The sequence below is a fragment of the Hypomesus nipponensis genome, chromosome 11 (genome assembly GCF_054491055.1).
Source record: "Hypomesus nipponensis isolate SF chromosome 11, ASM5449105v1, whole genome shotgun sequence".
Lineage (NCBI taxonomy): Eukaryota > Metazoa > Chordata > Actinopteri > Osmeriformes > Osmeridae > Hypomesus > Hypomesus nipponensis.
This window is the reverse complement of record NC_140371.1, coordinates 12,080,283-12,105,751: the sequence shown is the minus strand read 5'-3', so window position 1 is coordinate 12,105,751 and position 25,469 is coordinate 12,080,283. Positions and strand designations below refer to the sequence as shown.

Here is a 25,469-nt window from a genome sequence, read left to right as displayed (position 1 = left end):
GGATGGAGTATTTATTTAAAATGTGTAATGAATGTACATTAGAATACCGGTATTAAACGCTTGTTTGTAAGTGGTTGTTGTATTATCCTTGACTCTTTTTCATTTCAAACTCATCTTGTTTTGCACTTCTGTGATGACTACAGTCAATCCAGAGCAATTTATAGTGATACTTTCCCATTAATGCTGTGACACACACAGACACACTAGATTGCAGGTGCATTTCTTCAAAATGTTATTGTATACCTGACTTCATCATTGACTTTGATTTATTCTGTCATTTATGTTTTCAAAACATAGATGGACTAAGGACTTTTTGCTGTTGACCAAAATGATCTTGTCTCGACCATCCTGAACAAGAATAAAAACAGACAAACATTATATGACAAGGACCCGACATTTGTCTTGGTCAGGTTACATTGCCGGGGACAACTCTTAGTAATTTGACATCAGAGCCTCTTTGGCACATAGCTATGTGTCACTCTTATGGAAGATAGCACTGCTTTGGTCCTGTAGAGTTGATAGCAGTGTTTGTTTTAGGCTTCGGTTTCCCTGGCCTCAGTAACTGTCTCTCCCGTGTCTCCTCTTGTGCAGACGGCTGTTTTTCTTTCATCTCCCTCCCCTTTAACACCCAAGGGCTTAATCTGATTGGACAGTCCTGGTGTGTGTTTGTAATCTGATTGGACAGCCCCAGTGTGTATGTTTGTTTATTTGTGGACCACGTCTTGGAAGGTGGGGATGTTTGAAGCGCTGCTGAGTGAAGGGTTTTGATGTTTCTTCAACACCATCTCTCGGAGGATGCTTCTGGTTCTAAAACGTGAACCACCTTGCTCATCCGCCATCACAGATTCAGTATATAGCTGATAGCACGGACTACATGATGTCCTATCAAAACTGCATTTGGATCATTCTATTCAATTCTATTATTTTGGCTGGAATCAGTTGTGTAAATACTGTAATCATACACACACAGGAATAAACTGATAAAGTGTAGCAGGTTTATGACAGGGCGTCATTGGTAGAACATTCCTCACAGTGTAAGAACCTCTCTGAGGAGCCCAGTGTGGATGTTTACTCCATGGAGTGTAGTGTCCTATACTAAATTCAAGTTATCATTGGCTCTACATTTGGTCTGGATCTGAAAGATGGCACAACCTCGTTTGGGCCACCGCACACATCTTTCAGTTACAGTTTTAATCCCAGACTTTCTTTACTCTGTGATGCCAAAATGAGTGCAAGTTACAAGGTTAAGTGTTTACAGTCTTTCCTGTGGAGTTTTTGTTCCTGTATGTTTTATGTTCCCTGTGAAAGCCACAAATGAGTATCTAGATGTTGCATATGGATTTGCCCGCGTCTTAATTCCACTGATCTTTTCATTCAGTGCTTAGGTGTTGAGAAGCCCTTCAACCCGGGAGTGCTGAATTAACTGGTCCACACAATATACTTGACATTAATCTGATTAAGTCCTTCCACAACGGATTAAAACAGTTCTCTCTGGATTCTCTGTAGTAACCCCACATCAATCAATTACTGCCAACATGTTTTCCTGATAACTCAATGATTAAAAACAATTTGCAAGAATAATGGCACATTGAGTTTCATTGTACATAGTCTCACAAGGTGTTGATTGAAAGATATGAACCTCCCCACCAACCTGTTCACTATTCTGCAATGCAAGTTTTGTATTGTTTTGCAAAAAGTTATTATGTGCTAATTAATTGAATTAGGGCACTAGTCTGCCCTCTGCATTACGACTCTTGCTGGCTCCTATGGCTGTGGTGCCGCAATGGATCCTGGGAAGAACTAGGTTGTGGGAAAAATCACACCTTCTACGTAGCCTGTGATGCCATGCAAATGCAGAGCAATTCGGCTGCAGAAAAGAGGGGGTAAAATCGCTTTCATCCGCTTTATTGAGCCTCAACCATCATCCTCAACCCCAGATAAACAAACAGAGCTACCTTCTTCATTTACTTAGGGAGCAATTTAGCCCCTGCTCCAACTCTCCCCCCCCCCCCTCCCTCCCCTGTGGAGGCCATAGAATAGCAGGGGTGAACGGGGAGCACGACCCTGTCTCCTTAAGCAGCCCTGCATGCCGCTGGCAGACACAAACTGCCCCCATCAAAACCCACTTAAAACATCTTCACGGTCTTAACATTTTGAGGAAATGACAGCAAGTTTGAATGCTTAAAAAAAAACTAAAAACGCTGGTTATCCTGCCTATCAATACTTAATGGGTATTGGCAAACATTCACATTAGCCACAATCAGCCCAGGCTGACCTCATTATCAGGCCCAGACATGGAAGCTGCCCTTCCATGTGAGGTTTCCAAGGGGTTAAATGTCCTTTAGGACCTCTTGCCTGTGTCCATACATGTACATGTACTCACTTTCCTAGGGCTATTGCCATCAACATTTGGTTTTGAATTACAAAATGTCTTGAAAACTGTAATTATATCATTGTCTACTATGTGGTACTTCTACATGGTAATCTATTAAATAGGAACAGTGCAACAAACCATTTTTGTGTCCAGTTTGCAGAAACATCAGAGGTAGATTACCACAGACTTCTCGGTTCTCCTTATTCCGATACAGTGCAAGACACTAGGTTTTGGCATTCCTCGAACGTTAACGTCATGTTATAAAATGCTTTATAAAATCTGTCAAATGGGGCCAGATAATTGAATGACAAACAACCGATCAAAGTAAAGTTCCAAGTCGGCAGCCCCATTGTTTATATATACCAGCCTTACAGGAGACCTGTTGACTTATCCAATTGGAGCTGTAAACTTTTGTTTGTCCATGCATTTCCAAGACTGATTGTCAGAATGATCTGAACAATTACCAGCTAAATGTGTTTGCCAGCTCAGGGAGACCACCCCCCCTCCTTTCTGCTCTGCCCTAAAAAGATCAAAAGGGAAGACCCCCTCAAACCCCCAATGCACCCCTCCTCTCCCCCAGCTCCCTCCTCCCAACCTCTTCATTTCCTTTAAGCCATGACAGTTCAGCTGGAAAGCCGACCATAAATGATTTTTTTCGACGTCCCAGTGTTTAGGACGTGTCCTTTCAGTGTGTGCAGCGTTCAACAAGGGGACAGGTCTCTCAAAAACGATCTGCATATTTCAATTATGTGCCGTCGTGCACAGCTGATCAAAGACTTTTGGGGGCTGCCAGTTGCAACTGAATGGGACTGTCGTGATGTGAATGTGCACCAATGTGTGCTACTGATGCTAAACGTCAAGCATTGTATGTGTTTTCATGTGCTTTTTAGTCATTGTTTCACCCGTACAAAACCAACTCACTCAAATACTCTTGGTAAATAGACAATGCCCAATTTGTAGATACATTTTCTTTTAAACATACACAAGATACACGGGTGGGATGAAACAAAGTATAGAAGAAAAGGCACTATTCCAACATCACTTTAAAGACCCATCGGTAAAGCAAAAGTAAACAGGTATCCTTCTCTACAGTTCTATGGTCCTACAGTTGTTGTTAAGAATGTATTCGCTTTGTCAGCCGTGGTCACAGTTGAGTCGGTGTGAGGAACTCTTGGTCCCTAAGTCCCTCTTTGGGATGTGGTCGCCCTTCGGTCACTTCTCTGTGAGCACTACGGTCACTGTGCTGAAAGAGCTGAGGTCATGCTGCCACTTTGGTTTTAACAAAAACCGCCACCTGGGAGCTGCATATCTGCCAATCACACACCGTGACCCCTGATCAAACAACCTATCACATGCCATAACCCCTAATCAAGCAGACCCTATTGTGGCTGTAATAGAAAAACATGTCAGACAATGATGGTTTTGAATGTCAACATGAAATGGGGGTCAACCAGTAATAACAAAAAACTCAACATCAAAAAAGACCGACCAAACACCAGAATGACAGGGTAAGCCATATGCCACAGGCCTGTACACTGCTCAGCATATGTGGCTGCCAGGAGCCACACTAAGAAAGGACAACAGATTAGAACAATACAATTATGGAGGCTAAGTCATGCAATATTTTTCTCAATAAGTAAACATTACAAATGTGCTTCACAGAAAGCAGTTATTATAGTTCAGGATTTCAGGCGCCCGTGTCATTGAAAAAAAGTAAAAACAACAATATGCATTTAGCAAACTTTATGATCACATTTTTGGAACACAGCCCAATGTCTACAAGCCCACGGTACCATGCTGCTGTATATAAACATATCAATTTGTATTTTTGTACAATCATTTCTTATTTAAGTCATTTATCACATGATCACAATCCAATCCGTATGTCTCTGTTTTGTGGTCAGACACTGCACATCTTGGCATTACTATTTTGTTCTATTCAGTTTAATCCACTGAAGGTAGAAACTACCCCATTAGTTAAAGTAGAAGGGTAAATAATACTGGTTTGTAGTGATAAATAAAGATACCTTCGAGTATGAAACATCTTTTTGATCTCAATTTAGTACTTATGGTACAACTATTATTAACCTGCATTATGTAGTTTGAGCTACTGGGCAATGCTTATGTTATTGCGTCATTACGTCATCAACGTCACCACGTGGTGAGTAGACAGCTTGGGGATGGCTTCCTGTATCGCATGTAAACACGCGTTCTGAAAACATGGAATATTGTTTATCGTCATCAAAACCTGTTTTAGGAAATTACCACAGACGAGGCAGTACACCTCCTAGAGAAAAACACAAGAGAATACGTAACGGGAAAAGAGCAAACTTCTCAAATAACTCAAAATGTTGTTATTTCAGTTACCAGAGGATGTCCTTTACCACATTTTGTCGTATTTGGACTGCAAGTCTTTGACTCGTCTTTCTCAAGTTTGCAAAACAATTAATAATTTTATCAACCGTGACGCAGTATGGAGGGAGATAGCGAAAGAGAGCATAAACACTGGAATAACACGACAAGGAACAGACTTGTAAGACTGGTGATCTTACTGCTTCCGTTTTAGTGTTTACATGTGAGGTTGTATATAATGCTTACGAGACTTTACGTACTATAACCAGTAGACCTATAATTGTACACATTGATGACAGTATCAGTTACCTGCTAGGTCGTCATTAACATTTACTAAAGTGTTTTTCTTATGGATGATCATGAAACAGTTTTGATTCAATTGTTCAGTATTATCCTTTTAATGTTTGCTTTAAACTTGTTTGAGTGTAATGCTTTAAAATCAGTAAACAGTCAATGCCAATCATTTTCTACACACACAACATTAGTTAAGAAGGAAATCTATGCCTACGTATCAGTGTGTTAACAATATCCCAAGATTGTTAGCCATGACTGACTTGGTCCAGTGGTCCCAACATGGCAGTTTGGATGGGAGCCAGCCTGGCAGAACAGTTTCCTCCCTCTCAGCCTCCTCACTCACCACAGACCCATTCTATACAAACCGTGGGCTGTCTCCTCTGAGATGCAGGCTCAAGCTAGTGTAATTGAACTTGGCCTTCCTACTGAGTGCTATGGGGCTTCACATCGCTCAGCTCTGAGAGAGGAGCAGGCTGTTTCCTGCAGGCTGTGGCCACCCCCTATGGCACTGTGCTCCCCAACACATGTGAATGCATATGCTACTGTTCTGGATGACTGTGTTGCCCACTGAGATGAGACCCTGTCATTTCAAACAAGTCTGGCTTACGGAGTCACTCGCCCGTTTCCTTTTAGCTTGGTATTCTCTGAGGCTTACAAATAACGTTTTTCTTCAAACTTGAACCCTCAAACTATTTGATCATCCTTGATATCTGTACGATATCAAGGAAGGTTATGACTGACAGTCCAGCACTTTAAGTTGTACGTAGTCACTCAGATCATTCAAATGATGTTTTGTTTTACAGTTACCCTCATATCCCCCTGAAAGAAAGAGTGAAGGTGTCTCAGAACTGGTGCCACGGGATGTGTAGAAAATATGTCCCCCTCAAATGGAAGATCAAGTGAGTGAGCTTAGACTCCTTTCAACGCATGTTAATTTGACATGTTAATCTGAAGGTTAGATCCACTGAACAGCATTTTACAAGGATTGGCAGATGACATACTAGTGATTAGATTCATGTGATTAGATTAGGCTATGTTCTCCCTTTTGGATTAAATAAAACACAAGTCAGTCCAGCCAATTCAGGCTTTGGTATTGACACAAATAATGTGCCATAAGCACAGTTTTAGAATAAAAAATTGTATGAGTACACATGCTTATAGACATTTTGGATTATAGTTTCTTCGGTAGATTACTTAAAGGCAGGGTAGGTAATGTTTTTTCATTACATACTTTTCATAAAATACATACGCGAAATACACTTCACATCCTGATAGCAATCCATAAATCGAATACTCTGACAATAAAATAAATCAGTTATCCGGGATCGTCGCATGACCATAAAAAACAGGACCAATCATTGCGTTTGGGCCGAACGCAATGATTGGACGACATTCAGACCGAAAACCTTCCCTTTAAAATGACAAGCCAAGGTGTGTCATTGCAACTCAGTATCATTGTTCCTCAAATGGCCATTGTATCAAAACCCTTTTGTGGGAAACATTTAGTGAGTACGTAGTTATCCCTACAGCTTGTTGCCATGGATCCAGCTGAGCGATGACGTGCTGTATCTGTCTCAGGCTGCGGACATTGCAGCGTATCCTCTACGACAAGACAGAGGGAAGCTCCTGCGCAAACCAATGGCTGTGTTCTGTGGGCACCAGGACGATGTGTGCCGCTTTGCTGTGACAGACACACACCTCGTGAGTGGGGGAAGGTAAACTTCAAAATGTCACCGAACTGAATGGATGAAGGCATATAGAGAATACGTCAAATATATATATATATATTTAAAAAAAAAACACTTTCAGCTTCAGATTAACTGTATACTTTAATTGTATTTCATAATGGGCTTTTATGTCTCAGCGATGGGAAGATCCTGGTCCATCACAGGAGAAGTGGCTTCTCTGTGGAGTATTCTGGTCACAACCAGGAGGTGAACTGCCTGGACTGCAGAGGAGGGATGATCATTAGTGGTTCCAGAGACAGGACAGCCAGGGTGAGACATCAGACAAATGTAGTGCTAACACCTCCCTAAAAGCTAATGGTTAGCGTAATTCTTATTGTTATTACCACTAGCCCATTGGCCATTGTTTAGTGCAGCTTAACATGGCAGCAAATGTGCTTATGTATTTCTATTTATTTATTGTGAACTGCTCATCCAAATAACTTTACACTGCACGTCCTTTGGTCCTGAGCAGTTACACCTGGTAAATTTCAATTCCATACAGTACCTGATTCTTGAAATAATTGTGCCACAGACAGAATTCCTGCTTTATAATTAGATGATCCTACATTAACTGATTCTAAATGTCTAAACTGAAAAACAAAAATGTGATGCAAACAGTCTTCATGCATTGTCCTTAGTGGTATAGTATGTTGTAATATGTAACAGTATTCATATTGGCTTTTTATATTCTTCTCTAGTTATGGAGCCTGTCTTCCAACTGCCCCAAGTATACAATGCCCTTGTACGACAGGGTGTGGTCCGTGGCTATTAGTCCCACACTGAGGTAAGCAGATCCTAGAACCCAGTCACTGCTATAATAATAAGATATCCACCCCCATTCTCCAAACATACTGTAGATGAATGACCTTTCCTACCATCCAACTGAAGAATAACCTGTAGATGTGAAAGATAAAGAATGGATGAGGGCTTAAAGGGGGGGGGGGAACACAGGATATCACAGCCAAGCAGGGTGGCCATTGGAGCTCTTTTGATTTCTCAGCCGTGATCACACCCACACACTAAGTGAGAGTGAGAGAGACACACACACGCACACACACGTAATAACACATAGACAGGCACACAAGGCTGTAACCGTATCCCTGCTTCGCCACCTGCCCCAGGCCAGACTGAGAGGCTGCTGATTCGTCAGACTGACCTCAGAGCCAGTGAGTGGAAACCCAGAGTTACAGGTGCTGTAGGGAGAGCCACTCCATCACGACCTCTGAGAAGGTCGGCTCAATTCATTTTTTGGTACAGTACCACTTTTTGGGGGATGATCACCCTATATGCTAATCTAACTGTCAACTAACTATAAATTAAGCAGTTGTTAGGGTTTTGTGCATCAATCTATTTGTTTCAATGTCCGTTAACTGATCTCATTATGAAGTCTAGGCCGTGGTATCGGGCCATCTGCCATCTGTCTGTGAATGATAAAGAACAACAGGTATAAGAACAGCTGTTTTTCAATTCAAGATGTGGATTGCTCATATTCATAACTGTAGTCCACGTCAATTGACTGAACTGTACACTTTGTCTCACGCCATAAACCCCTCCATTTTCCTGTCACACACAGATAGTCCCTCAAACACACACACACACACACCTGTTCTACATGGTATACACTTTCCTAACACATCTGACACTACTCAGTGTACACACACACACACACACACACACCAACAGTCCTGTCCCCGGTGGCCCAGCCTGTGTGCCCAGATCTGAGGGTACGGGCCGATTATCCACATCATTAATTCTATCCAATTTGCTGGCTGAAATAGCAGCCGCGCCTCAGTCTGCTGCACCCTCATAATGGAGGGTGCTCCTTCCACACACTGACCAACGGGCTGGTTAATTAAAACTCCTCTGGAACGGAGGTGTCAACTAACTGATAAACCTGTAAACCCACCTAGCCCCTTTAAAACAAATCATCCCTTCAGCCTCGTGAGGTGACGACAGCCAACGTGGACACAGAGAGAGAGATGTGACGCAGCCACGGTGATTATGGAAATTCAGAGTCATTGGTTTTGAGTATTGCTTTTTCATTTTTATCTATAAGAAAACAATTGTGAGTTGGCACTGAAAGAAAATGCGAGAATATATTTCAAAATAGGTTCACTTTTTGGGCAGTGTTATTCTTTACCTTTCCAATGCTGAAGGCATAGAGAGGAGTCTTCAAAACCTGCGGCCTTTCATGGTGAGGATGCTTGTTGTTTAGTGCAGGTTGTTGAAGTCGATGTACATTTGTTGGTCAAAGTTGTATCAAATGGTTCGCCCGTGGTAAATACCTCATAGCTAAATCATCTTCACAGCTGTATGATGTTGGGCACGTCCCGAGCCCTTAAAGGGTCAGTTTGGGACATTTGGTGACTCGGTGAACCACTCTGGAAAAGTCTGTTGAATGTTATTTTAACGGTAGCTGAGAATGACACAGTGAAGTTGTCATTGTTTATCTTCTATGACTTTTTCCTCGTGACTGGGGATGGGAGAGAGAGGAGCTCCATCTGTTATAAATGCAATTGTCCCTGCGTCACGCTCTAGGAATACAGAGATGAAAGAAGAGGACAGCAGGAGGCTGGTAGGTAGATGGGTGAAAGAATCCCCCCCCCCTTGCTTGCAGGGCTAAACTCCACAGAGCTGACCTATTGCCCATAATACTTTGATGCTAATGTGGCTAAACTGCTGCCATATTGTGTAGTTGCTCTACCACTGGCCAGTAGACCTTTTTAGGATTTAGCAAAGTCTGTAATTGCGGAATTTTAACTCATCACCACAAACTCATCGTTACACTACAAACCGCAGATTCATAGTTTTGACCAAGCACATAAATATAACGATGTCAAAGCAACATTGATACCTGTAGCACATTCAGATGGAAAGAAAGGATAGGCAGCACATGTTTGAAGTTTATTTGTTTCTGTGTTTTTTAGAATACGTCCAAAATCCTTCTCAACCTTGCCAATGCTACGCTGCCACCCGCTTGTTCGACCCCTCAGCACTCAAGCTGTGGGCACCAAACAGAACTGATGCCCCCCTTCTTTCCATTTTCCTCCTCTTCTCCTCCATGGCCTCCCTCAAGTTATCTCACGACCTGATTTATCTCCCTCTTTCTTTCCATTTCCCTCTGCCTGGTTTCCAGCGAGTGTCATCTCAAGGCCTGTTAGCGTGGTGTCTGGTGGCTCATGTGAAATGCCAAGGCCGACGCACTGGTCCGTGCTGGCCCAGGCGTGCGTGGAGGTAGATTGATCCCAGCAGTAGCCTCTGGCCATGGCCTTTTCCTCAAGATTGCTTTTCTCCCTCAGATAGACTTTTCCACCACGCCATACTGTGTGATACTGAATCCTGGCCCAAGCATGGCATTGAGGAGGTTTATTGAAATGTGACCGCGACCGCTCCAGAGAAGGTTTCGGTCGGACAGATATAGTTTTGAACGAGGTGGGTGGCTCTGAAAGGTCTGCGTTTGTTTTGACAGCATTGACACTCTCAGAGCAAGTAGTTATACAATCCTTTTAACAATACGAGTGACAAATTGCTCAAAAGGTCATAGTTTACACAATAGCAAGGACGGATACTTTTATCATGGTGTTGACTTGATCAACATTCAATTACAGCTTTGCGTGTAGGTTCGGACTTCTGTAAGTACTGTTGCGTTGTGATTGTCATAATAACTATAGATAGATGGTGGAATTTTCATAATATTACGGACCTATGATGAACAACTTGGATTCAAAGGCTTAGCTTGAGTGGGGGTGTGTTGACATGGCCGAATACAGCCCCATCTGTCTGCGTATCTATCTCTGTATTCCTCTCTGTATCACTTTCTCTGTATCTTTGTCTTTCCTTCCTTCCTTCCCTCTCTCTCTCCCCCCCCCCCCCCACTCCCCCCCACCTCCACTGCTGTCTCTCACCCTTCATCGTCGGCACGGTGTGTTTGAGGGCAGAGCAGAATTAGAAGGAAGCAGGCAGGTGGTTAATGGGTGACTGAGGCGTTTCCTGTGGGGCCGAGAGCCAACAAGACTGAACAGGTCGCGTCTGGGCGGCTGGAGCTGCAGTGGCAGGTCACCACTCAGGGAGAGGGAGCGCCGAGTCACGGCTGATATGGTTGCCTGGCACAAGTCACGGCAGAGACTTTCTCTTCCGTTTTCTCCTCGTGTCGCAGAGCTCGCTGGTCGTAGGTTGGGGAGCTGAAGAGAGGGTTTTCAGACCAGGGATAGTCGGATGTCACTTTCTAGTTTTTCCACACAGCTGTTTTGGAACCGCTTGTTGCTACCGTTGCGTTGACGGGTTATGTGTTTGTAGGTCTGTGTTGTATTTCTTGGGAGAGTCACGAGAGAACTACCTGAGGTCTTGAGGGAAGTACTTACTTGTGGGGCTAGCCAATAGGAGCATAACGAGTCAAGGCCTTGTCCGTGAAGGCCAATTGGACTCTGCTCCAAAGAGCCAATCAGATTGATCCATTAGTCTGCACACAAAAAATCCCAGGAGCACAAAGAGCTTCTTTTTTTGGGGGGTGGGGGGGGGGGGTGGGGGGGGCTACACTGACCGACTGAAGTAAGGTGGGGGTGTTGTCGTGGAGGGGGGTGGGGGCTGGTTGAAACCAGTGGAGGGAGAAGCTACCCTGAGGTGAGGTGAGAAAGGGGGGAACCTTTTTGGGTTAGGCTTGTTTTGTGTAGAATTCTTCAAGCACAACTACAAAGATGTAGCAGGGCCCGAGTTGCCTTTGAAAAGTTTCCAAAAGAAAATGATTGTTGGATAAACCAGCCCGATTCGCCACTTTCTTACTGCGGAGGGGAGGGGGTGACCTATGACCCCTGGTATCAAAGTACAGACTGACACCCTCCCCCCCCTTCTCCTCCCCCCTGCTCAACACCGCCACCCCCACACTCCAATTTCACCCCCACTGCTCTGCCCCACTCAACCGCAAGAAAAAGCCTGAAATTCATGTCTTTCTCTTTCGTCTCTCTGAGGCCGGCCCTGTGGCTCAGGAGTCAAGAATTCAATTAGTTAAAAAAAAAGGAAGAAAAGAGAGAGGCTGCAACAATGCAGCGATAAGGGTCTGAATGTGCGTTCCCACACGTTAAATACAGGGCGCTTTCTCTGGGGCCCACAGAGCCGGAGGACCCACACCACAGGAGGAGAGAATAATCACAGCTCCTCTGAAGCCACTCATTACGCACACACACACACACACACACTCACACACACCTCACGAGACATTCCTCGCACACCACCTTCCAGACATGCATCCCCGGTGCATGCACACGCACATTCAGATATACAGTACTTTAAACTCTCGCACACCCGAACCTACTTATATTGCGGACTCATCTTGTATACACAGAAGCGAGCTTGGGAATTCACATGACCCACATATACACAGAGATACACACACACACACACACAGCTTTTAAAGCCTCTCATTACAAACTGGCCTCATACAGGTGTTGAAAAGTCTCAGGTCTTAGACTTTTGTATGCAGTATATTACTTCTGTATTTGGGTGACAGGGCTGGAATGAAAACAACTTGAATGACTTATTACCCATATTACCCTTATACGACCATTTTTTGTGTCATTTTTTATGTCAATTTAGGGTGCCTTCAAACACTGCTGTGGGTGCCTTCAATTAGAATTTTGGATTAATAATGAAAAAGGTTTTCTACAATGTCTCAATATGATCTCAAGTTTATTGAGACATTGTTTCATCACATATAGTTATATATTATTATAAATATAATTTGGAAAGACCACTCTGATGGATTGCACTCATTTTACATTTAATGTTGAGTCGATTTGGATCGCAACCCACACGACATCCGCGTGAATTGCCACTAAAACATCAAATTGGTGCTGACGTACTTCCACGTTGCTTCCCAGTGGTATTTCCTTAGCCATATTATCCTAATGAACGTCGCTCCCTCTAGACGTACAGAGTGAGGGAACACAACACAGTGTCTTATCACTCAAGTGAAGCGCTCCCACACCGGCAGCAAATCCCAATTTACAACCCCGTCCGTCGCGCATCACTATGAACCCTCCTCTCTGAACCACCAAGCGCAGCCTTCCATTGTTGGGATACATAGCCAGCCATTTTCTCCCAATCGCCAGTCAGTCTAGCAGTAAGTAATTGCAGTTATTTTTCTCTGTTAGGGAATTCTGGTGTTACGTGTTGGTGGCCCGTTCAGCGCTGGCCTGCTTCGTTCCAGCCGGTTAAGCAGAGAGGCTGTGTGTGTGGAATGTCCCCAGTGCTGTCCCTGTGACCTCAGACAGGAGGGACACAAACAGAAGCCAAAAGGGCCAGGAGGGGGGCGGTGGGGGCGGGAGGGGGTTGGGGAAGGGGAGTGGGGGGGGGGCACGAATTTGGGGGGGACAGGCTTTGGAGGCCAGGGGTGGGTGTGTGTGTGTGTGTCAGCGGGGGTCAGCACAAGCCCCCTTGGCCATTGTTCCCCTTCAGGACGATATAAAAGCATCATAACCCTTTGAGCTCAGACATATTTAGAGAGCAGATAAAAGCACTTTTTACAAACTAGATACACGCAGTGCACAAAGCCCAGGGTCAAGCGCAACAAATTAACAACCTCTTTCTGGCTGGAGGGGGGTGGGGGCAGGAGGGGTGGATGGAGGGAGAGGGGGGAGGCAGGAGGGGTGGATGGAGGGAGAGGGGGGAGGCAGGGGGCCAGTGCTGAGCCGCCCCTGGAGTCCAGGGCCATGTCTCCACATTCCCACCGCCTAGCGGCTAGGCCCTAGCCCATATACGCCTGCTTCTGCAGTTTGGACTATTCTTCTGTAATTGGCTCTAGGGGGCTGAGTTTAGATAAATGCTTGGTGACTTACTTTGTGTTTGTATTCTTCCCAATGGAGGGAAACATCAGGGAGATCTGCTTGGAATTCTCGCGGTTGCACACAAGCTTAGACTGCTATTGATGTCCTCTGCCATAGAAAAAGTGAAAGAGTCAAAGTAATTATCCTACACACTTCCCCCTTTTTATCCAGTCGGCTGGCCGTTATAAATGTAAAATAGTCGTTTAAATCATACAAATATGAATTTTATTAAAAAACTAAATGATATTTATAGTCTGTAATGGAATAGGGTCTTTTAGTCGTGGGTTAATTCATGTTGAACCTTTAAAAGATTCCAGAAAACTCCTTCTTTAGTACAGCAGTCGTCGACACTGTGTTGTGGTCAGACGCACAGGGAATTTGTGCAGTGGACTAGCGATGCAAGCCAAATGCTGGAGCCACAAACACACACAAACTCAGAATGTGCAGTTCCAACTCAAGGTTTGACACCAAAGAATACCAGTGAACTTCCGTTGTGGTAGGATGGACATATCATTAGAACACCAATGGCGGAAGCAGAGACCAGAGACCGTTTAAACACAGCTCCCTCAGGAGGGACAGAGGCTGTTTGCTCTCTTATGTCAAGATGACTTCCTCAAATATATGTATGAGGAGAAAGGTAAAGAAACAAACTAATTGTCCAAAAGTATGACTCCATCCTAAATGCTTTGTTAAAGTATACCTTTTTTAATCCCAAGTCATTTTTTGCTATCTCCAAAACTAGGTATATAAAGATTGTGTGACGATAAAACTGCCGGAACCACAGAAGAAAAGGCCAAGAAAATACTATTAATACTACTATATCCTTATAAATGCTCATTTAAACGTGTCTAATATGTGGGTTTCTACAGAGTGAATGTGGAACATGCTTGTTTGGAGGTCTGGCTTTCAGACTGGGAGCAGGGACTGGAGTGTTTGTGGTGGTCTTGGGAAAGTGTGGTGCGCCCTGTGCGGTCAGCTTGTTGATTGGAAGCTAACAATGTTGGTACTGTTGGGCTCATCTCCCAGCAGGAACTCACTGTGTGTGTGTGTGTGTGTGTGTGTGTGTGTGCGCGCGTGTGTGCGCGTGTGTGTGTGTGTGCGCGTGTGCGTGTGTGTGTGCGCGTGCGTTTTGCACTTGTCTGCACTGCCTGTGTGTGTGTGTGAACGTGCGAGAATGTGTTTTTTGCGTGCACTTGCCTGTGCTTTTGTGTGTGTGTGTGGATGTGTCTGCTTATCTGTGTGTGTGTACTCTTCACTAGGCGTGTGTGTGTGTGCTCGCGAGCGCGCGCGTGTGTGCGTGTGCGTACGTGTGTGTGTCCGTTTGGCCGCGTTCCCAGCGGGGTCTGAGTTAGTTTGTGTGACCCTGCCACACAGGCCCTTAGATAATGCAGCCAGCTGATGAGGTTACCCAAACGGCAGCACAGGCTCAGCATGCTACTAATGATGAGAGGAGAGGAGCGGACCGTGGAGGGAGCAGGAGGGGGGGTGCGGGGAGGGGGGGGGGGGCGTGGGGGGTCACAGTGGAGAAGGGGGTACCAGGATTCTCAAGAGAGGTGACTGGGACGAGCGAGGTGGAGTGGAGGGGGGGGGGGGCACCTGTCCCACATAAGGCGAGAGGGGGCTCTGACCTTAGCGGCTATGATATCAGTACGCCAGTCTGACCCCAGATCAGGCCTTAGCGCTGAATGAAAGTCGAAGGGAAGGAGGGGGGGCAGAGACTGTTTATTCATTGTATGTGCCCCCCCCCCCTCCCTTCCCCAAGGCAGGGCCCAGTGAGGGGTGAGTAATGTGAGTAATGGAGAGTAATAAGGGGCCAGGGAGCGAGTGTGTGACCTTAACCCTATTGTATCCTGTGTCAGCGAGGGTCAAAGGTTGAGACCGACGCTCATACTCGCCCGGGGGCTCCCCTACCCCATGTTCCCCCCCCCCCAGCCCCACCTCCCCCTGAACAGGCCGACGGGGCCCAAATGAGTTTACCCAACACTAATTAACAAGGGGGCCAGAGCCGTCACTAACGGGCACCGCACTTCACTCCAGCCCTGACAGCTGCCCCCTGGGCCTCGGTTTGACGTGTCTGTCCCAGCCCCCTCTCCTCCAACACACACACACACCCACGCTCACACACACACTAGCCCGCACCTTCACCGACCTCCCCCCACCCTGTCCCAACGCCAACAGGCCACAAAGGGTTTCCACCACCAGAAGCGGGTTGATTGGTTCCCTAGACGCTTTTTCCCTCTTTTTCCTTTCCTTTTTTTTTTTTTTCTTCGCCCCTCCTCCTCTCCGCAAGATCTCTTCCCACGTTCGGGATCATTCGGGCAACGATTGTCTTCCCCTCCACGCCGGGGCCTTCTCCGCTGTGCCTCCGAGCCCCACCACGACTACGCCGATCTCCCCTGCCAAGCACCGCACTTCCACCCAGGAAGTGCCGTGCACCTAAACAGCAGCTTCCTCTCGGAACCCTTCCCTGCTAGCCTCTGAGCGAACGCGCCTGTGGCGTGTCGACACCGCTCCTGGGACGCTGGGATTCCCCAGAGCGTTTGAAAACCCAAAGTTTGGGTTAGATGAGTGGGGAGGATAAAGAGGGACAATAGAAAAAGGGTAAGATGTGCCTGGGGGCTCCTGCCGCTCCTGGGCCACCCTATGAGGGCTCTCAACCCCAGCAGGGGTTCATTGTTTGTTTCCCTCCTGTCAGTTGAAATGAGGCCGCCAGAGGATGGCCGAGGAGCTGCTGCTGCTCTGCCTGTGAGAGAACGGACAGTGCGCTTGGCTCACCTAGCACTGGAGTGTGTTACCGTGTGTGTGTGTGTGTGTGTGTGTGTGTGTTTCTGTATGTGTCTCGATGTGAATGGCGCACCTCCCCTCTGTCAGTCAAACCTCCAGGAGTCCCTAAGCTCTGAGATATGGGCAGGGCCCGGCCGAAGCCCCCCCGCCGGCACGCACCCCTGGCCGCCGCCACACCCTCTACACAGACCCTGCTGCACCCCTCACCCCCCTCCTGGCCCACTCCTCCCCTCTCCTTTCACCCCCCGCCCCCCTCCTCCTCCTCCCCGGGCCTATACATCGCCATGCATACCTAGACCTCTAATTCCGACCTGTCACTCGAATCAAAAGATCACAAGTGTTTTAGTTTCTCCCCTGCCATCCCCCCCCCCCCCCTCATCTGTCGCCTGCAAAAACAATGAATGCGTGTCAGGCTGAGGGGTTGCTGAGCGCGTGTCATTCTGTGGCTGCCTTTGCTGAACGTTCCTCTTCTTATTTCGAATGTTTTGTGTCTTTGTCTTGTTGTTGTTGTTGTTGTTTTGAACGCAGCTCCTTCGTGACGGGCACGGCTTGCTGTGAGAACTTTGCGCCGCTGAGGATCTGGGATGTGGAGAGGTGAGACGCGCGCGCACACGCTACACTTCACCACCCTTCACTGTGCTCTGAACAAGCTAAGCTAACTGTGCACTCTATTCAGAATATACAAAGCACAAATACACAAAAACAAAAACTATACGGCAAAGGATTTAAGCCCACCACACACACACCCTGTCACTGACTATCAAATTTCACTCATGGCACTTAACACACACTTGCTCTCTGGCCCCTTATTACCAACTGACAGAAACTAAACGCTCCAACTTTTATCTCCCCCACTCTCTCACAAACACACACACACATACACACACACAAACACACCTGTGTAACCAATCACAAAGCAACGAAAGTGTGGAAACGAGCGATAATGATAGTCGTCGTTTCATCATCTGTCCTTCTCCGAAGAAGCCGCCCTTTCTGAGTGGTGGAGAAGTTCAAAGGGTGCTTGGGTGGGTGAATTCCTGGCCTACTCTGAAAGACAGAGGCTTAAATCTGATACATCCATGACAAGTCGCTGTAATTCCCAGCTTTACCTGCCCTGAATTAAAACACCCCTGACACGTTTGTGTCACGGCCAGAGACAGAATGGGGCTTCCTGCCTCCAAATGAGATGGAAATTTGAGCTGAGGAGAAAGAGTGGAAGAGAGAGAGCGAGAGTGGGGGAGAGAGAGAAAGAGAGAGGGAGAAAGAGAGGGAGAGGGGTTATTGGTGAGTTGCAGGTGTTTGGCAAATTGACAGGGTTACGAGGTTCTTTTTTCGTATGGTATCCGTTTCCTCAAGAAGACTGTTGTCTCGGTTCAGGTGTAGAGTTAGAAGTCTCGTTGGGTCGGACTCAGGTAACAGTACTTAAGTCCATGTCGAATGGCACATTGTAAGACCAGCTGGTCATGGAACTATGGACTAACTAACATCTGTGTTGTCCTGCCTTGTCAGTCCCATGCTGACTCACTGACTCAACACAGGGCGGTCTGGGGGCATAGAGGGGGCTGTACATGTCTTCCCATCACATATGCACTTCTCCATAGCCCAACAAATATACACACACACACACACACACACATACATACAGACGACCAGCATGAACCCTCACAACCCTGTGCATGAGGGCGACCACAAGTCCAAAGTGGTAGCCCACACATCCGAACCAAAACATCATAAAGTAGTTTCACCTGCACCAGAGATCACCGCCCTCGAAACAGCTGCTACATCACACGGTCCGGATCTGAGAAGAGGTGTCATAACAACACTTATCACATCCAGTGAGAATTTGTGATTTGTCATCCGTCGCATAATGGCAAACAGTGGCACGTTGCAGAGAGCATCCAGACATGCCACACATCGCAATGCGTCGAGCGTCGAGTTGAAGATTTGTGTTAGAACAGGGAGAAGGTTCACGAAAGGGAAATGTAGAAAGGGAAGGGACGGAGAGACGGAGACGGACGGAGGTGTAGAAGTTGAGGGAAGGGTAGGGAACTTGGACCAGACGGAAGACGAACGGGACAATGTCCGAAGTTGTTGATTTTCCGCCAACTGCTCGTCCGTCACCAGTGAGAGGGTCGAGAGACTGCAGAGGCCGTAGAGCACATTCTAATAAATGTGCCACCATTCTAGCCCATTCCCATTAGAAATCACTTGCTCTTTGTTGACCCTTTTAAGTGTTGCCATGCAAGTCAAAAACCTCCCCACTTACCCCAGGGGGGGGACGGGGACGGGGACGGGGGGACGCGATAGAACTCTCGACCCATTCACCCATTGTGACTCCGATTTTAATTTAATTTAACACATTTCTATCCTCCCCTCCGTCGCAATTAATTCTGTGTCTCTTTTGCTTCATCTCTGTGGCGCACAAAGAGCCTATGATCAACCATACAGAGGGGGATCCCACACAAGTGGCGCCTTTCCATGTGGCACCCCGACTTTTTTTTCACGCCCGCCTTTGCTCACGGCTAAACAGAAGAAGAAGAAGAGGGAGAAGAAGAAGGAAAAAAGCATCAAAGAAAATCCCAAGCCGTCGCTCCCGAGATTCCCGTCAAAAGGAAGTCCCCCCTCTTTAAACACAATCGCCGAGCGGATTCCTGGCATTCCGCCGCTGAAAGGGACGGGGTTAAATGTCTGCGTCGCGGAGGTCGTTCTGTTATACAAATTGCTGCCGTATTGTCGTTTTGTTTTGTTTTTCCGCGACAACTCGTGTGACATTTAAAGGTGGGCATTGTCGGGGACCCCACCACCCCCCCCCACCCCCCCCCAGCCCCCTCAACCTCCCAAACACACACAAACACACAGAAACACACACACATTCCTGGCCCGCTGTCCTGTGCCCCTGTGGCTGGGTCTCGAGGGTAAATTGGGTGGACGTGCAGCGGGGTTGCAGCGTGGCTCCCTTCTGTTTGTTTTAGCGGATGAAAACCCCAGCAGGGCTCTTTCTCTACCTGTCTGACGGCCTTTCACCGGAGGGCCTGTTTCCCAGCGCCTCCCCGGGCCCCTGGGTTAGACTCCAGACTTCACCTTACAAGAGCCACGCACCCCCCCCCCCCCACCCCCCCCCTCCCCCCCCCGCTACATAAGGGAAGAAAAAACACCCTGCTTTTCTATAGGCCCCCCCCAATAACAACGAAGAGAATGCCCCTTAGCTTCTTTTTTGGGGGGGTGGGGGGGGGGGGAGTCCGTCAATTCATTAATGGTCCTTTTCTCTGTGTGCATGTGTGTGTGTGTGTATGTGTGTGTGTGGCCTTAAAGCCAACCTGACTCCTGCAGTGAGACCAGACAGGCTTAAATCAGGACTTACACCCTCTGTGTCACACAGTCAGCAGCCTCTCATAACAATCAGTAAGTCTCTCCCCCCTAGGGCACACTGTCTACCCTCCCTCCCAAACAGCAGGGTCGGGGTCCAATTCAGCACTGAACAGGGTCTCGATAGAAAAAGTGCAGAGCCATTAAAAGGGTTTCAAATCTATTTGTGTATTCCATTCCATTTGACTGTCACTGGTCGGGCCATTCTTCTGTCCTAGCCGGATACCAATAACAGTCTTGAAATGTTCCTCCACCGGACACAGCGGTGCTCTGTGGTCGTGGTGGTGTCACGGAACATTTGTGTCTTCCGAAGGGGGACCCCCCCCCTCTCCACCTCCCTCTGGCTCCTCTCTGTTCCTCCTCGGGGCTATACGGCCCGTGAGATGCGTTTTGCAGATTGACCGCGCACCCAGTGTCCCTTTCTTGTCTTTCGCCGACCTTTCGACTCCAGCGTGTGCGTTTGTTACACAAACGTTGGAGGCATCGCCCGTTAAGGCGTGCCGTGACGGAAAGCAGCCTTTAGAAATGCATTAGCTAACTTGTAATAGCCCGTACCTGTTGTTTATGGCTCTTACACTCTATGGAGCGAAGTCAATCAATAGCTCCGCTCAGCCTGCTTGACCACCTCTTGTATTCCTAAGAACGTTGGTAGCCCTGGTACAGAAAGAGCGCTGACGTGAAACATATTTCAATTAATCTTTGAAACATTTGCCAAGTCTCCACCCCAACGTACGACAGTTAAAAAAGGGGAATTCCTATCGTGTTTATTTGGCTTCCAAACATTCTTTGACGAGCGCCCTGTTGTCATAGAAGTCCGTGCTGGTTTTGAAGCATTGAACGCCGACGAGCGTTCATATTCGGCCGTTGTCGAGGACAAGACGCCCCGGATACGTAATTGCGCTGACTCATGTAGCACGCCCGTCTACGGAGCGAACCACGTGACGGGTTACATTCAGGCAGGCTGGGGGGGCCTGGCTCGGGGTGGCCCGGCTGGGGGGGGCGGTTGGGGGGCCAGGATCGGGGGGCCCGGCTCGGGGTGGGCCCGCTGGGGGGCCAGGCTGGGGGGGCCCGGCTTCGGTATGTGACGATGGTATGGACCCAGACATGCGATGGTCAGAACACACCGCAGCAGCTCTCTCTCTCGCTCGCAGATACAGTCATTTTGACAGATTACACGGCTACGCACCCATCCTGTAATCTTGTGCGGCCTCATAAACAGCGGTGACCTAACAATTTGAGAATCCCTGCTGTTTTTCGCAGCTCGCTATCCCATTGCTACAGTGCTATTACTGGCTTTAAGATCCCCCGGCAGATGTCAAGAGGGCTTTTATGGACCTGGCGCTTGCTTCGTGGTTTTGCTCTGGTCTGTTTTGGATGTTTGGAGAGCCAGTGAAAGAACCCTGGTGACGGTGGCGTTTTTTCTTTTGTGTTTTTTTTGTTACCGCTCTGTTCTGTGAGTAGTGATTTTGGAGCCCAGTTATGAATTGATGATCTCCTTTAAAGGTGGAGCCGGGGAGCTAGGATCTCAACAAGACACCCCTATTGAGTTCTCAATAAGACGGCGCTAGCCTTTCGTGCTGGCTGGGGTTTGCTTTGTGTGGCATGCATTAAGCTTTTGGTTTTAGCCCCGAGGAGAAAATGAGAGCTTGCTGCCCCACACAGACCTGGACAGAGAGCCTCATCACGGACTCCCTATTGGCCAAGGCTTAGTCATGAGACCCCGGCGCTGAGAAAGCTCTCATCCAATAAGACGCCCCGTGGGGAAAGCCCTCGTCCAATAAGATTGCCCCCTGGGGTTAGGCTGGGGGGATTACTAGGCCGGCCCTGGGGTTTTTCGAATCGGGGGGGAGTGTGTGTGTGTGTGTGGGGGGGGGGGGCACGAGTCGATGGGGTGGGGTGTTTGGTCGCTAAGGCCAGCGGCCTCCTTTAAATGGTTGCTATGGGGCAGGTATCAAAGGTCTGCAAGTTGCACACAGTCACGGTCATGGAGGAATTAAAGTGCAACAAAGAGACAGTTATTCTGCAATAATCCGCCCTGCCGAGTTAGAGTTATTCTCCAATAATCAGCCCAGGGAACAAGGCTCTGTGATCACAAGAGCATGGCACATAAACACACACACACACACACACACCTTCCCCCTAAATAGATTCACACTTTTCCACACAAACTAAGCCATCGTTCAGTAGCACACACGTTTTCTCCTGAGACAAACTCTCTCACACACACACACACACACATACTTACATCCCTAATGGTGTTGTACCACGGGGGAACCCTGTAATCTGTCTTAAAGCCCACTCCTTTAGATACAGAGCTGTTTACTTGGATCTGTCCAGGGTGGTCTAGTGGAACCAATACGACATGGGAACAAACGGATTGATAGAGACCCTTTAATCACAAGAAGATGTGCTCACACGCACGTACACACACACACACACACAGATACACACAAGGAGACACACTATCCCAATCCGAACATCTGACTCAGTCCCTCTCGTGCATTTTCGATGTGAAAACGGGATCAACTCACACAAAGGCCTTTTGAAACAGGTGAAATGCTGTTTCAGATGTGAAAGACACACCGTACATCAATGAGTAAAGAGGCTCATTGGTTATGCAAGGTTGCTGAAGGGTGTAAGCATATCCTTCACATCCTCCTCGCTCGGCAGCACCAAGGGCTTCCTGTATTGGACAGATTAGGAGCGGGCTAAGGGGATACAGTTAAAAAGCAGGTGACACGACTGGGAACGAGGTAGTTCCTGCACCACGGGCTTCCCCTTCCCTGAACTGTCAATCTCTCCTCTCTCTTCCCTCCTCCTTCTGTCTGCCTCGTCCTGCCTCGACTCTTCTTCACACTCTCTCTCTCTCTCTATCTCTCTCTCTCATTCCTTCTCCCTCCCTCCCTCGTTCTCCCTCCCCCCCCCCCTCTCTCCCTCTCCCTCCCTCTCTCCCAGGTGTGAGTGTGTGTGTTGCTTGGGCTCAGAGTTCCGGCGGGGCGCAGGTGTGCTGGACATGGTGTACGAGTCCCCCTTCCAGCTGCTCACCTGCGGCTACGACACCTACATCCGCTCCTGGGACCTCCGCCTCAGCCCCAGGTACGCCGCTGGCCGTCTGTCTGACTTTAGATAGGGCTGTCTGGCTGTCTGGCTGGCTGTCTTTTGGGCGGTCCTTCTGCCTGTCTGTCTGTCTTTGGGGTTGTCTGTCTGCTCAACTTTGGGGTGGCCTCCATGTCTGTCTGTCTGTCTGTCTGGCCGTCTGTATGTCTGTCTGTCTGGCCGTCTGTCTGTCTGTCTGTCTGGCCGTCTGTCTGTCTGTCTGTCTGTCTGTCCGTCTTCATAGCAGCTATGTGCTCCAAAGCAGACCTCCCCCTGCCCACACATACACACTCTTTCTATCCGTCTCACAGACGCACACACACTTTCTCTCGCACACACATTCATAGACACACTGCCCGTTCTTCCGAAGAGTGCTGGTGGGACTGGGCGGTGGCCCCATATTGACACAGACCAACACATTTCTGCAACAACCAGACATGGTTCAGTGAGAGGAGACCGCAAGAGGGGGAGGTGGCATGCATTTTGTGTTGGTTAGGTATATTGGGGAGGTTGGGGGGGCATTCAAGTATCACAAATCAGATCTGATTGGCAAATGGCCCTGGGGAGTTATGAGAGGGTGGGGGCTGGGTGGATGAAGGGTGAGGGTCCCTCTTTAGACATGAATAATTGAGCCCCCAAGAGGTTCCCCCAGGACAGGGAAGTGGGACCGCTTGTCTGCAAGTGGGGCTTCCGCCCACCAAAATAAAATACAAGAAAGAAAGCAATTGAGAGTGAGATGCCATGAGTGTTACTGACCAGGCTGATACATATTCTCTCTCTCTTACACGTTCCCGATCTGTGACAGTGTCTTGACACTTTATTCTCCCAGCTGTCACCTTACCAGCCACCGTTTTGACCAATCGTATGTCTGAGAGATGGTGAACACAACAATAATAACAGACAGTATTTTACATTGTGTGTGTGTGCGTGTGTGTGTGTGTGTGTGTGTGTGTGTGTGTGTGACTCCAGCAATCTCTGCTGCCCTGCTGTCTGCCCCTACTCTCAGCTCCATCACTTATTGATGAAGCCTCTAATGGAGAATCGATCTCTATTGGCAGAGTCCCTAGAATATTCCCCCCACCACCGCCACCTCCTACCCCCCACCACCGCCACCTCCTACCCCCCACCACATCACCTCCAACCCCCCCACCACATCACCTCCTACCCCCCCACCACATCACCTCCTACCCCCCCACCACATCACCTCCTACCCCCCCACCACATCACCTCCTACCCCCCCACCACATCACCTCCTACCCCCCCACCACATCACCTCCTACCCCATCCACCAAATAGGATATCAATAGCAATTTGTTTCATATGACTGTTGGGTGTCTTCAAACTTTGTTTTTTCAGCTGTGGATGTTGGATGAGGGAAACCATTATGATGTGTATCCCTTGAAGTGGTGCTATCTCTTAATCTTCCAACAGGAAGTGTGTCATGGAGTGGGAGGAGCCTCATGACAGTGCCCTATACTGCATCCAGACTGACGGCAATCACATGATCGCCAGTGGCTCCTCCTACTATGGCGTTGTTCGACTGTGGGACAAACGGCAGACCCGCTGCTTGCAGGTGTGTGTGTCAAAGTTTGGCAACATCGGGCAACGTTTCCTTCAAAACGCAACCAAATGACCCCTCTCGTACTGGCCTGCATGTGAATGTGTCCGGGTGCGAAGAAGGTCACAAGATACAACATGCTACAATCTGCCTTCTCCTTCTTCTCCTCCAGTCGTTCCAGCTGACCTCGGCCGTGAGCAGTCCGGTCTACTGCCTCCGCTTCAACTCCTCCCATCTGTACGTGGCCCTGGCCACCGCGCTCCACGCACTCGACTTCAGACACGGGACCCAGACGTGCAGATGACACACACCGCCCCCCGCCACAATAAAGTATTTACTTTGACAATGCACGTCTCCCTCTGTTGAAACGAGAGTTTGCGTTCGAGACCCGACATGGTTTTTTTAACGTATGCATGTTCGGCAGAATTCCTCAGGTGATGCAGATGGGACACAGCGTTCTGTGATACGCAGGAGAGAACAGGTGGGGATTCAGTTCGCAGTCTGTCTGATATCTAAAGCTCCTGTGTTGCTTCCGTGACAGGTTTGAGTTTTACTGTTAGGTTGAGTCACTGGAGAATACATTGACTCCCACACAATTGACCCCCCCCAACATTCAATGATACCCTTACACGTACACACACACCTTACTGTAAGTCGCTCTGGATAAGAGCGTCTGCTAAATGACAAAAAAAATGACTAAAATGTACCTATAGAAATGGCTTTGCCAGGGCAACACAGCTCATGGACTTTGGAGCAAGCGTCAACCTGCTGTTTTAAGGTCTAATCCATTGGCCTTGAGGCTGAACACACACACAGGTACGCACGCACGCACACACACACACACACGTACGCACTCGTATTCAGACTCTGACACGCATACACACCTTGCCTAAACCCCTGGATGAGACTGCAGAGGAACACACAGGGCGCGTTCCCCACCGCGCTCTGAGTGGCTGAGTATCTGCCAGGATGCTTTGAAGGGATCAAGCCACATTAGCCCACAATAACCTCACGTCTCTGTGGAAACCATGTTTGGGTTTACATCCATTTGACCCCCTCTACCTGAGATCAGACGCATTCGGGGGGATTAGCGCGGGTGA

The 25,469-nt window shown here is 48.0% G+C and overlaps 1 protein-coding gene across 4 annotated transcripts; it reads left to right on the top strand.

Moving 5' to 3' along the window:
* The first annotated feature begins 4,542 nt into the window (after positions 1 to 4,542).
* Positions 4,543 to 24,699, top strand: fbxw4 (F-box and WD repeat domain containing 4). Of its 4 annotated transcripts, none has more exons than XM_084709265.1 (9): positions 4,543 to 4,907; positions 5,824 to 5,919; positions 6,550 to 6,735; positions 6,885 to 7,017; positions 7,446 to 7,531; positions 16,878 to 16,943; positions 22,671 to 22,811; positions 24,243 to 24,384; positions 24,542 to 24,699. In XM_084709265.1, exons 1-9 carry the CDS (start codon positions 4,723 to 4,725, stop codon positions 24,671 to 24,673), a joined length of 1,167 nt encoding a protein of 388 aa, XP_084565391.1. In that variant the 5' UTR covers positions 4,543 to 4,722; the 3' UTR covers positions 24,674 to 24,699. The 4 variants fall into 4 exon arrangements, with proteins under 4 accessions (XP_084565391.1, XP_084565392.1, XP_084565393.1 ...); XM_084709268.1 differs by having other exon boundaries at positions 4,769 to 4,907; positions 6,599 to 6,735; XM_084709266.1 differs by lacking the exon at positions 16,878 to 16,943.
* The last annotated feature ends 770 nt before the right edge of the window (positions 24,700 to 25,469 follow it).

Bases quoted from the DNA above. Each gene is read 5' to 3' on its own strand.
- fbxw4 (XM_084709265.1), top strand. From the start codon at position 4,723: ATGTTGTTATTTCAGTTACCAGAGGATGTCCTTTACCACATTTTGTCG. The intron at 4,908-5,823 runs GTAAGACTGGTG...TTTGTTTTACAG, and splicing joins ACACGACAAGGAACAGACTT to TTACCCTCATATCCCCCTGA. The intron at 24,385-24,541 runs GTGTGTGTGTCA...CTTCTCCTCCAG, and splicing joins GGCAGACCCGCTGCTTGCAG to TCGTTCCAGCTGACCTCGGC.